The sequence below is a fragment of the Mesoplodon densirostris genome, chromosome 1, assembly GCF_025265405.1.
Source record: "Mesoplodon densirostris isolate mMesDen1 chromosome 1, mMesDen1 primary haplotype, whole genome shotgun sequence".
Lineage (NCBI taxonomy): Eukaryota > Metazoa > Chordata > Mammalia > Artiodactyla > Ziphiidae > Mesoplodon > Mesoplodon densirostris.
In genome coordinates, this window is record NC_082661.1 from 237,492,528 (window position 1) to 237,506,775 (window position 14,248).

The following is a 14,248-nucleotide window of genomic DNA, read 5'->3' on the forward strand; positions in this document are numbered from 1 at the left end:
CAGCACATGGGTTTCAGTTGTTCCATACATATCCCTGCCAATACCTTGGGTATTATCAGTCTTTTAATATTGAATATTCTGGTTAGTATATATTGCTGTCTCGTTGAGATTATAACTTCTATATCACTATTCAGTAATGTTAGTGAGCATCTTTTAATAGGGTTATAGGGCATTAAGATATCCTCTTGATGAAGTGTCTCTTGATTTAAGTCTCTTGTCCCTTTATTGTATTGGGTCATCTGGTTTTTTCTTTATTACTTAAGATACAAGCCCTTTGTTGGAGATATACTTTAACAGATGCCTTCTTCCACTTGTGGCTTACCTTGTACTCTCTTCATGATACTCTGAAAAAAACAGAAGTTCTTAATTTTAGTGTGGTTCAATTTATCAGTCTTTAAAGTTAGTGCTGTTTGTACCCTGCTTAAGAAATCTTTGCTTACCTTGAAGTGATAAAATAGTCTCCTGTATTATCTTCTGGAAACTTTTTTTTATCTTTCAAATTTAGTGAGGTTGTGAAGTATGTGTTGTATGTATGTGTGTGTACACACATACACATACCTATATACACATACATATGTATAAGTCTTACTATACATTCTGTATTCTCTTCCATTGATCGATTTTATTATAGTGTGTTAATTATGAAAATCTTAATATTTGGTAGAGAACAGCTTCCCAACTTTTTTCTCCATAATTATCTTGACTCATCACAGCCCTTATATTTCCACCTGAATTTTAGAGTCAGGTTGTAAATTTTTACCAAAAAAATCCTACTGGGAATTTGATTGGAATTGAATTGAACCTGTGGCTCAATTTGTGAAGAAATGACATTTTTATAGTATTGGGCCTTCTGATCCATGGAAATTATAGATCTATCCATTTATTTAAACTTTCTTTAATTTCTCTAAACATTCAGTAGCTTGTAAATATTTGTGTAAATACTTCCTATATTTTTTATTAGGTTTATTCTTAGGTATTTAATGTTTTGCAATGCCATCGTAAAAGGTGCCTTTTCTATTTCTGATTGTTCCTGTTTATATAAATACAATTTATTTTTTATGTATTGAATAAAACATTTGAGTATAATGGTTTGTTTTGGCTCTACATTATTTAAAATTTTTCTACATACACAGTCATGTCAATTGCAAATAATGAGAATTTTTGTCTTTCTATCCTTATACTTTTCTTTTTTCTCTTGCCTTATTGCACTGGCTAGAACCACTCGTCCAGTCTTGAATACAAATAATGATAGAAGGCATCCTTGTATACTTTCAATATTTCTCCATTGAGGTATGATGTTTGCTGTGGTTTTTATTATAGAAGCCCTTTATCACAGTAAGAATAGTCCCTTCCAGTCCCTTCCTAGTTTGTTAAGAGGTTTTATCACAAATGGGTGATGAATTTTTTCTTTATCTATTTAGATAATTATATCATTTTGTCTATTATTCTTTTAATGTGGTGAATTGCATTGATTGATGTTTGAATGTGACATCAGTCTTGCATTTCCAAAATAAACCCAGTTTGGTCATGGTACATTATCCTTTTTATGTATTGATGAATTTGATTTTTGATACTTTCTTTAGGATTTTGTATCTATGTTCATTCATAAGGTTGTCCCATACTTTTCCTCATAAAAACATTAGGAAGTTTTTTCTCTTTTACCATTCTATGGGAGAGTTTGTTTAAGATTGGTGTTGTATATTTTTTGGATATGTGGAATATCATTTAAGAAGCCATCTTAGTTTAGAGTTTTCAGCCTTTCTTTTATTACATTGTATGCATTTCCAGGCTACAAATTGACTTCTTAAGTATGGTTATAGCTGCATCACATACGTTTTGATGTACTTTATTTTTATCATCATCTGCTTGAAAATATTTTGATTTCTTTTCACGAGTATAAATTTCTAAAATATGAAGATTTTTATAGTTATATTGTTTTTATTTTACTATGATTGGAAAGTATATTATGTATCATTTCAGTCCTTTGCTTTTTGTTTTTTAATGACCAATTAAAGTAAATATTTCATACCTGCTTAAAAAGAATCTGTTTCCAGTTTTTAATTGCTGTGTATTAGTTTGCTAGGGTTGCTGTGACAAAGTACCACAATCTGGATGGCTTCAGCAACAGAAATTTATTCTCCCACAGTTCTGGAGGCTAGAAATCAGAAATCAAGGTGTTGTTGGGGCCATGTTCCCTCTGAAGCTGGTAGGGGAGAATTTCCTTGCCACTTTTAGCTTCCAGTGTTTGCCAGTAGTCCTTTAGTTCATTGGCTTATAGATGCATTACTCCAATCTCTGCCTGTGTTGGATATGGTTATCTTCTCCCTGTGTGTCCCTGTGTCTTTACATGGCATTCTCCTCTCTGTGTTTCTCTATTCCTATAAGGATATCAATCATAGTAGATTAAGGGTCCACCCTACTCCAGTATGACCTCATCTTAACTAATTTCATTTGCAGTTACCCTATTTCCAAATAAGGTCACATTCTGAAGTACTAGGGGTTAGGACTTCAATATATCTTTTTTGGGCACACAGTTCAACTCGTAATATAAATTAGGCCAAGTTTACTAATTATATGTAAATTTCTTTACTTTCATGTTTTTTTGGCCTGCTCATTCTATTACTATGAGAGGGTCATGAAAATCACCTACTATGACTACAAATTTATCTTTTCCTCCTTTTGATTCTGTCAGGTTTTGCTTTTTATATTTTGAGGTTATGTATTAGGTGCATAGAAATCTAGAATTGTTATATTTTTCTGGTGAAGTGTACCTTTTAGTATTATACTGTGTCATTCTGTCTCTATCATGCATTCCTGCCTTAAAGAATACTTTTTCTGATATTAACATAGACTTACAAGCTTTCTTCTGATTAGGGTTGCATGCGTATTTTTTTCTATATTTTAACTTTTACTTTCCCTGTATCTTAGTCTTAAGATGAGCCCAATATATGGTTAGGTTTTGTTGTTGTTGCTGAAGTTTGTTTTTGTTGAAAGTCTGTGTTTTGAGTTTGCTCAGCTTGAACTGAATATACTTATTGAAATGCTTAGAATTAAGTCTGTTGTCTTGCCATTTGCTTTCTATTCCTCGTTCGGTCTCCCTATTCTATTTCCCTTTTCTCCTTTCTTGCCTTCTTTTGATGGATTATTTATTTGCCCTTTTCTCTCTTCTCCTTTTAGCTGTATTAGTCATAGAGTCTTTATTATCCTTTTAGTTATTACCCTGTAAACTCCAACATGTATTCTTAACTCACTGAAATCTAATATTAATTAGTGCTTTTATTCCATTCCAGACAATGCAAGGACTTTAGTACACTCTTAACTTTTTAAATTTTCTCTTCCAGTTTTGTGTAGTGTCTTGATATTTCTGTATGTCTTTAACTTATATGTTTTAACTCCCTACATACCTAATTATAATAGTTTTTAGTTAATATAGATTAGTATTCATTTACCATTTATATATCATTTCCTTTGCTCTTTATTTCCTCCTATGCGTCAACTATGCTTATTTCTTTATTCTGCTCAAAGAACATTCATTTGTGTTTTCTTTGGTATGAATATACCTATGACAGGTTACTTCAGTTTTGTTTGCCTGAATATGTCTTTAATTCACCTGCCTTTTGAAAGGGTATTTTTACTAGATCAGCAGTTACTTTCCTTTAATTCTTAGAGGTTATTAATTCCACTCACTGTCTTCTGCCTTCTGTTGTTTCTGTTGAGAAGTCAGCTATAATTTGCTTATTACTCCGTTATTGTAAACCTCCTCACCCCCCAGCTACTTTTAATATTTTCTCTTGTGATTTTCACAAGTGTTACTGTGATAGATTTACTTGTAGCTTTCTTAGTTTTTATCTTAATTGGGACTTTCACCACTTCTAAAATCTGTGGATTAGTGTTTTTCACTTGTTTTAGAAAGTTCTAAGTGATTCTGTTTTCATATATTGCTTTTGTCCCATTTTGTCTATCCTTTCTATATGGTACTCTAGTTATACATTTCTTAGACCGTTTTACTGTATCCTGTTTATCTACTATGTGCTTTCTGTTCTTTTCCATTCTTTTCTGTGTTTAGTTTGCATATTTTCTTCAGACCTGTCTTTTGGCTCATGAATTCTTTTTTTTCATCTGTGTCTAACATGATAAAACCATTATTTGAATTTATTTCTCAGTTCTAAAATTTCATTTGACTTTTTTTTATGATTTACACTTTCCCTCCAAAATTTTCAGGTTTGTTTTTTATTTCCTTGAGTATATTAGTCATAATTATTTTAATATCTAGTTCTGAAAACTTTACATTTCCTGTAGATCTGTTACTGTTGACTTTTGTTTCTTGTGCTTTTAGGTCAACAATAAAACATTGTTTTATCTCTTTGATTGGTTCTTTTCGATTGAATTCCAGATATTGTATATGAAAAAAATGTGGAGATAATTTGAAAGCGAACATGCTGTTAACTTTATTCAGAGAGGATTTATTTTTGCTTCTGAAAGGTGACCAAAGGACTGGCAATCCCACATTGTCTTAATCCAGGCAGGGATTGAGAAGATTTGAATTTAGTCATCATTAAAGTTGGTCTACTTCTGGTTCAGTTTTATTCACAGTTCTAGACTTGCCACATCAGTAGCTCCTCAGTTCCAGTTTTTGTCCTCTTATCCTCAGAAATTTGTCTGTCTCTTGCCATCTTCCCTTGCCTTTCAGATTCTTTAGAATTGGCCAATCCTCCTAGGCAAAACACACCTCCGGAAGACGTGCACACCTCTTTGGGTTTCTTGTCTAAGATCACAGTCCCACAATTCTTCAGTCTTGGCCATTCTCAGTGCTTTCATGTGGGTAGTTTTGCTTTTAATAATTGTCTAGGTGTTATAGTTCTCACTGGGGGGGGGTTGATTAAATTACCTATTTCATTATGTAAAACTCAGAAAATACTGTGACTTTTTTTCTGCTGAGTTATCTTCAAGATGGATATTTAAAAATCTGTAGTTTTATGTGGATCATCAAACATTTTTCATTTGTTCATACTCTAATGCAGTTTCTTAGCATAGCTTTGGATATACATTCCTATGAAGAGAGATCCACTGAAATGGATGGATGTCCAGAGTTGTACTATATATATGGCTAAACTAGGCTTCTAAAGTTTAGCTGTTAATAAGCCAGATATTTTTTATGGTTTGTATTATTTTGGCCATTTATTTCTTTTTAAGATGGAAAGAAAGGATATTGATATTTTTCAAATTCACTTAGATTCTTTGGCTATCTGCTTGTCAAAAATTGGGCAATCTCAGTTGTTTTTAAAATCCTTTTCTTATTTTATTGGTAGAGTAGTACTTGGAAAAACCAACTAATAAGGATTTAATTTGTATAGAAAGATATGTTTTTTCTGTGAATGTATTAACTCATAATTTTCATTCCAAAATCAAAATACTGTTCTCTTTGTTCATCTTTGCATAACTTCAGAAATAACTATCACTTTTTTCTTTTCCTCAATTTATTTTCATATTTACTGATCAAATAGTTTTTACCTAAAGTTATCAAGGATTCCATGCACTTCCAAGATAAGGGGTAACATCAATCTAAAGACTCAATTCTTTTCTGTCTTCACTGCTTACAGACAGGGAACACAGTCTCTTCAGCCTGGGCTTATGTAGAAGAATTTGGAGAAAATAAACAGGTAAGAAAAAGTCTCTTAGGAATATTAAGTGATATATTTAGTTTCCTGAAAGCCAGTTATAAATTAATTCTTCTTATGGTTTTAAGAAGAAATATTTAAAATTGTTCAATGAAACCTTGTGAAAAATTTTAATTATTATAGCTTTGTTAATTATAGATGCATTAAGCAAAGTTTTAAAGAGTTAAAGTGACTTCTATATTTCAGGTCTTCTGAAAACTTTTAACATGCTAGTGTGTACATTGTGAACCACCAGGATGGCAAACAGTATTAAGGTGGATGTAGTTGGAATGAGTGTATTATAAAGTAGATTACCCAGAATTTCTCAAACTTATTTGAAAATGGAACTCTAGTTTTTTCAAGCTTACTAAACCAAAATTATTATTGATACAATTAGAATAAAAGTTATGTTTATTAGGATTCACTGTTTAGTTTTTCCAACATGGTACTGAGAAGGATAAGTTTTAGTAGGAAGCTAAAGGTAGTTTATAGTTTGAGTAAAGGTTATTACTATCTAAGCTCCTTTTTACATGTAGAGGCAAAAAGAATGTTGTAGTTCCCTGGGTAGTAATCCATGTGTTATTGAGTAGGTTACAATCCTAGTTTGCTATAGCTTGGATCATAATTTTCCCTCTCATAGGCTGCTCTTTTATTCCTCTGTTTCCAAAATGGTATAGAAACTAGCATTAAAGGGAATTTGACATAATTCAATCTCTTAATACAAAGGTAGCAAACTGGAAGCTCTTGATATGATTTGTTTGGTCTCTTCAGTTTTTCGAAAGGAAAGCAACTGGGTTTCATTTCACTACAAATAGCTGGACAGCATTTGTTTTATATTTGGTCCTTTTTGAGTTCTTCTTTTGTTTGTTACATCTTGGCCTCTGAAGGCATTTGAGTTTGTAATTGCTGTGTTTAGTGTATTTTAAGAATTTTTCTGATTTGTTTTTAATGTTTTCCCATTATATAGTATCCCTATTAAAAGTTCTTCCCAAACTGATTTGCCAAGTTGTTGAGTGAAATAACTGTTTCTATGGTCAAGTTTGGGAAGAACCATGTACTATATATACTCCCCATGGAAATCATAATGCATGTTAGCATCCTGAATAATTGTAGTAGCAATTTGTTTAGCTGTTAAACCCATCTTTCCTAAAGTTTTCCCAATGTTTTTTGGCCTAAGGGATTCTTGTTTTGACAAGGTACTTGAATTGTGTGGGTTGTAGTTTGAGAAACATTTAAACTAACTTAGAGAAACACTTGGGATTTCTTTATAACTTTCTTGAGGTATAATTGAAATACAATAAAATGCACATATTTAAAGTGTACACTTTCGTCAGTTTTGCTTTATGTATAAGTCTGTGAAATGACCATAATCAAGAAAATAAACATTTCTATCACCTCTACTATAATCCATTCCTCCTACTGTCTTTCCTAGGCAACCACTGAACTGATTGCTGTCACTATAGTGACATTAGTTTGCATTTTCTAGGATTTCAAACCCTTGTTTTTGAAGTTTAAATTATAACCTTTAGAGATAATTTAGAATGAAATGGCTGTAATTTCTTAAAAATAAAAGTACTGATATCTGACAAAGTATATGTTTATGATTGTTATACAATATTGAAATTTCAGAGTAAGAATTTAAAATCCAAATCACCCTTTCAAAATTATAAGGGAAAATACGTTGTAGATTAAAAAAATAATTTAGTTGAAAACAGAAATAGATGATTTTATCCCAAAATTGAATCTGAAAAATATAATCATCTAGTAAAATCAGAGAACTAATTAACTAGAACCTTATAAGGAAACAGTTATAGACAATAATTTTCTTATCCAGCCACCTGTTACTAAGATTATCATACTCAAACCCTCCTATAAATCATCTTAAAACAGAAATAGTGGCCTGAGTTACCCTGTGGGCCTAGTCTTAGAAAAAATGTTGGTCATTGCCCGTCTACTTTTTGCCCTTTGCTGTCAGTCATCTGATAGGAAAAATTAAGTAGACAATAAAAATACTTTTTAAAAATTGAATTGAAGTAGGGAAAGTAAATGAAGTAAAAATGCCAGTAAATTTGATAATACTAGTGTATTCCAGCCAAAAGTATCACTTAAAAATTAATGATTTTTAAATATTTCATAGGTTATAAGTTGCTTAATAATTACCAATTCTGAAAGTTCTTTCCTCTGCCTTATAGTTAGCTCTTGGTCTTCTGTACTAGGAGAAAGTACAAAATAATAAATGATAAATGTTAATAATATTCGAATACAGATGATTTTTGTAAATCTCTGTGTTTGAACCCAGCTGTATTTTATATTCGGGGTATGTATAATAAATACTGTTACCAAAAACTTGTTTTGCAGATGAAATTCAGTGATTCAGTAAAAGAAAGTTATTGAGTTATTATAGTTATGACTCTTGGAATGATAGAAATTGAAATAATGGTAAAATGAATTTTTTTTCAAAAATTTTAATAAAGATCTCATAGAAATCTAAAGAAATACTTAAAATATGTATTAAGGTGGGAAATGTATTTCATAGGTAAAAATATCAGGTGCTTCACCCTTATACATTGCTGTTGGGAGTGTTAAAATGGTACAGCTGCCTTGGAAAACATTTGGCAATACCTCAGAAAGTTAAACATAGAGTTTACCATATGACCCAGTAATTCCATTCCTAGTTATTTACTCAAGAGAATTGAAGACATATGTCCACACAAAATCTTCCCAACGGCCAAAAGGTGGAAGCAACCTGGATGTACATTGAATAATGAATGGATAAACAAAATGCAGTATCTCCATACAGTGGTTATAAAAAGGAATGAAGTTCTGATACATACTACATGGGTGAACCTTGAAAACATTATGCTAAGAAGCCAGTCTAAAAAGACCACATAAATTATATGATTCCATTTATATGAAAAATCCAGAATAGGCAAATCTATAGAAACAGAAAAATTAGTGGTTGCTGGGTCTGGTGGAGAGGAAATGGGGAGCGACTGCTAGTAAGTACAGAGTTTCTGTTAAGGGTGATGAAAATGTTCTGGATAGTGGAGTTCGGTTGCACAACTTTGTGAATATACTAAAACCCACTGAATTGTACACTTTAAAAAGGTGCATCAAAAAGAGAGGGTATGAGTGTGAAGGTAGAACTCAGAGCTAACAAGGAAAAGAAAAAAACCAATTATGAAGAATTTACTTTCTAATGGAAAATTAGTTTAAAGAATATCTGGTCAGAAACAAACTAAAAGAAAAAGATTAGTATGAGAAGACACTTTCAACTGAACTCACTTTAAAGTCTCTATTAAGGGTTTCCCCCTCTTCATATGAAACAAAAGCAGCTAGAGAATCTGTGATGTTCGGTCAAGAGGTGTAAGAGAATTAGAAACAAAAAAGGGACACACAAGAAGAGAGTAAATCAGTATATATCTATTGCTTAGTTTTCACTAAGGAACATATTGATGGTATTCGTCTCTTGTGCTGGACAGAGAAAGGTAGGAGACCAAATTATAATCGCTGCAGAGGCGGGACTGGCAAGCAGGTGATGAATGTGCTGCCGGCTCTGCTCTTGCTCCCATGTCAGATGTGGCGCTACAGTTACTACTCACTTTCTTGCTCATTCCAGACACAGCTTCAGGATCCTTTGGAAACCAGGGTCCTTTTAGCGATTACTGCTTGATTAGAATTGGCACTTAAGGTTAAGCCTATTTACTAGTCTTAATATAGGTCAAAGTTATTCTGTAAAAATGTATCCATTCAACATATAAATATGAAATTTTAGAGGATTTGATCAAAATGTTATCTCTAATAATTATATTAAAGCATTTAAAGGGTCTTTTCTTCAAATGAAGTGTTACATAAAAGTTTAGCATATAAAGCAAGGGAATGCAGAGCTGTGTGGGTTTAAGTGGGGAGTGTGGGCGTGGGCAGGCTCAAGCAGAAGCCAGGTAACTTAGACCACCCTCTATTTCTCTCCCCCTACGCACAACAGCCTTTTGAAACGCTTTCTCTCAACCCAGTTTTGAGAAGATTGCCAGAGTAAAAAAGCTTGATCAAGTGGAAATAATACTTTCCTAGGAACTGGGAAGCCTCATTTTTAATTTGTTTTTTTCTCCATTTAACTGTGGGAATATGGAACAGTCACTTAATCAACCATCTTTTGTCTGTAATATTCTTCAGTGAAAGAGGTGGTTTGAATTAGAGACTTGTGAGGACTCAACCTATTGCTATTTAACATTTTGATTTAGAGAATCTAATTAGTCAAAAACTTTATTGATATCAACGGTAAAAAGACAAAACCAATAAGAATGATCAAAAGGCTTGAACAGATACTTTACTAAAGAAGATGTTCAAATGGTCACTAAACACGTTATTAGTCATAAGGGAAATCCAAATTAAAGCCAAAATGAGATACCATTCATATCACTGGAATAGCGATGATTAAAAACACTGGCAATAACAAATGTTGGTGAGGGTTTGGAGCAACTGGAGCTCTCATATTTTATTGACGTGAGTGTAAAAATGGTCACAATGCACTGTTCGGCAGTATCTATCTCTAACCTACCACCCAGCAATTCTACTCTTAGTTATTTACCCCAAAGAAATGAAAATTTGTATCCACAAAAGGACTTGTATAAGAATGTGCATAACAGCTTTATCCATAATAGTCAAAATTTAGAAACAACCCAAATCTTTATCAACAGGTGAGTGTGAGTGGATAAAGAAATTGTGGTATATTCATTCAATGGAATACTACTGAACAATAAAAAGGAACAAGCTACTGATACATACAGTATGAATGAATCTTAGAAATTATATTGAGAGAAGACATAAAAAAATACTTTAAGAATACATTTTATATAAAGTCCAAGAACAGTCAAAACTAAGCTATAGTGATAGAAATCAGAAAATGGTTGCCTCCAGCAGAAGGGCTCTTGACTGGAATGAATAATGGGAACGTCTAGATTGATGGACATGTTTTATATCTTGCTTTGGGTGTTGGTTACATAGATTTATACAGTTATCAGAACTCATTGAAATGAACACATAGGATGTATGCATTTTATTGTATGTAAATTGTGCCTCAATTTAAAAAAGTGTTAAGACAGTTGAATAATTCTCAGTGTAAAACTTAAATTCTGAAATTGGCTCTGTATCATTCCCTTAAGAAGGGGGGGAAGGGGAGTAATATCCCAGTCTGAAGCAGAAACAGTGGGATTGAAGAGCTAAGGATGTTCATTGGGAAGAAAAAGCAGGGGTGGGCAAGTAAGTATATGTTAGGAATTTTAATTCATTTGTTAATTTGTTAATCAGTGATGTTTTCTGATTTTTATTGTCTGTGATATATAAGTTGTATGTTAGGGGAAAACATGGTTCATCTAGGTTTATCTCACAGTTATTGTCTCAAGTTTGACATGTATTATATTTTCTAATCACCCAGATGTTTTCCCGAATATATTTAGATTATTAAATTGTAAAAAAATTATTTTTGAAATGCTTATAAACATCTGAAGCTTTTCGTTTCCTAATCTTTATAGTATTAGGGGGAAATTTTTTTTCTTGATTTATCCTCTGTGAATAAAGTCATCAAAGTGAACTTTTAATTTTATACTTTAATTTAATCTCCTTAAAAATGTGAGAATAAAACAGTCTGTTAGGGTATTTGTGAATTAAGTCATCAAAGTGAACTTTTAATTTTATACTTTAATTTAGTCTCCTTAAAAATGTGAGAATAAAACAGTCTGTTAGGGTATTTGTGAATTAAGTCATCAAAGTGAACTTTTAATTTTATACTTTAATTTAGTCTCCTTAAAAATGTGAGAATAAAACAGTCTGTTAGGGTATTTGTGAATTAAGTCATCAAAGTGAACTTTTAATTTTATACTTTAATTTAGTCTCCTTAAAAATGTGAGAATAAAACAGTCTGTTAGGGTATTTGTAAATTGAAGGTTTACATCAGGGAAATATCAGAAATACAAATTTTCAGACCTGATAAGCACTCTGCTAGTAGCCAGTTGTCTATCTTCTTTGTGAAATCTTCTCCTGAAGATCTCTTTTTTATCCACATTTCATGAGTAGGCTGCATTAGATCTTGAATGGATATAAACCCAAAGTGAAAGTGATTTCTCTGAAAACTACATTTCCCCACATACAGAAGTGTAAATATTTAAAGATCTGTTCTTCTAAATCATGTTGTCTCTATCACATTGTTAAAATTTGAAAGAGCTAGTTATATATACATGCTTAATAAGGAATTTATTGTATTTGTGTGATAACGTTTAGAAGGAGAGAATCAGAACTTTTTTTTAGCAATTATTTGAATTATCAGGAACACTAAGGTTTTTGTTCATACTCAATGCCATAACACTTCAGGCAAAGTGGATCCTTTAAGAGAAGAAAAAAAGTTCTCTAATACCTAGAGTTATCCTACTTTTGGATATTAGAAGAGCAAATGGTGTCAAAGTCATTCCTTATCCAGTTTCAAAATACTGAAAATATTTTGAACTGTATGCTTTGAATGTATTTATGTCTTCTTGGAACAAACTGCTTTTATTTATCTTATGGTACCATTAATAAAAATAAAAAGGTTATAAAATTATTCTAATTAGAGTTTTACAGTGCTAGAAATTAAACCTATATTTAACTGATTATTTTTTTCCATTTTTTTCCTTAACTAGGTCCTTTCTGATGTTGCTTGAGCTTATTCTCCTGAAGTTGATCTCATTCCTGTTGGCTTAATATTAAGTCCCATGAGAATACTAAGTTAACATTCATATTTAGGCCTCATTTCTAGCACCAGGAAAATATAGAAAAAACTTTACCTGTGCATAAGATGACCTAATTTCTTCTGTTCCTAGAAACACCATACCTTTTATAAATAATCACTTCATAGTCATTTTCACACCCTTGGCTTACTCTAAACCAAAGAACGTAGTTGAGTTTTTGGAAAGTACAGGATTTACAAATTTGGTCTTTATTACTCACACACATCTGTAAACATTATAACTAATGAAGCAGGAAATTATTCATACATAAGATGAATGTTTATTGTGGAATAGTAGTATTTCAAATGTTGGTTTCTAAAGAAATAATTTGGTTTAATTTTGGGATTTTTCTGTACTGTAAGTTGATAATGGTTTCTTGAAGTTTATTTTATAAAGATGATTCATTTTACTGTTTTATGGTACCAGTAGGATTCTAATGTTAAATTGGCTTGTGGGGTTGTATAAATGTTTACATTAGTATTTAAATAATGAAATATTAGACAGTTTTTGCAGTCCAGGGGTAAATGTGTCTGCTGGTTTGGTACCTAATACAGTTTCAGAAAAGAAGCAAATATGAATTCACTGTTTTATATCTTGGACGATCCCTTAGTGTCAGTACCAAATTTAAAAGGAGTTTCCTTGTGGATAGAGCAAGAGAAATCAGAGGTTCTCTTTTTCGGTGATCATAAAAACACAAAAAAATTAATAGATATCCAAGAATGCATTCTAGTAAGATCTCTGAAGCATTGTGTCAGTGAAAGTTTACGTAATACTGACTGATGAAACTATCAGGATTTGCAATGCAGTGAATGCTGAAACAGTCTTTACCAGCAGTATAAGATTATCAGGATTTTGAATGTTAGAACATTATGTTAAACTGTGATTATAGTTTTAATGCTTTGTCTCTTTGAATTAAATTTGTAACCATAAAGATGTGAAGCATAATTGTTATGTATTTATTTACAGACTACAATTTCCATCGCAGCTCAATAAATAGTCTTTCCCCTGTTAGTGCTACCCTCTCTTCTGGGCCTCCCAGCCTGCTTCCTTACACTTCAAGGCCTTATTCTTATCCAAGCTATCCCTTGTCACCAACAGTATCACTTGCTGACGGCAGCCATGTTGGACAGCGGCTATATATCTCCAATCAGGCCTCATTCTTCTGAAGAAAATATTATAAATAGGAGTATGAAAGTTTCCTTGTAAAACATGCAAATTAAAATAGTTTTATTTTAGAATCGGGTTTGTACATTTAGTTTTAAAATGATAATTATATATTTATTTCAACATAGTAAATATCAGTCACAATTCAGAATAACCTACCATTGTAAAACTTTAAAAAATGCTAAGTTTAAAAAGTTACTTAGTGATTTCTCTTGATAAAGTTATAACAAACTGCTGTTCTTTTTAAACTTTGGGGATTTTAAATAACTTCTGATTCCTGAGTGGTCAGTAGAACCCAGAAATTTACATTACATTTTTTCATTATAACTTTGCTAAATAGAGTTTCGCAAGTATTAAAGCACTTGCAGACAATGGTTACACTAGATTTGATTACCAAGGATCACTATCTGTTTTAGTGATTAGAACAATTATATAAACAGAAGCATCTAACTATTATGTAGAAAGAAATGAAGGGCAAAAAGATTAAGATGCAGATTTTATGCAGTACTAAAGAAAGCAATCTACCATTGTGGTCCTTGCAAATAACTATAAATATTTTAGTTAATTGTTTGTTGTAGAAATACATTATAATTTTGCTGTAATGTATTTAAGGTTTTTATAGTTACGCTCCATTTGTGTTTTTGATATTCACTGTATAGTTCTTTGAGT

General features: G+C 31.7%; 1 protein-coding gene across 1 annotated transcript in view; it reads left to right on the forward strand.

Annotated features, from left to right (window-relative positions):
• Positions 1-13,581, forward strand: part of RBM46 (RNA binding motif protein 46) — a 31,507-nt gene extending 17,926 nt beyond the window's left edge. The window contains exon 4 of the mRNA XM_060095389.1: positions 13,382-13,581. Within this exon, the coding sequence (XP_059951372.1) occupies positions 13,382-13,581 (200 nt within the window). The remainder of the gene's footprint in view (positions 1-13,381) is intronic.
• The last annotated feature ends 667 nt before the right edge of the window (positions 13,582-14,248 follow it).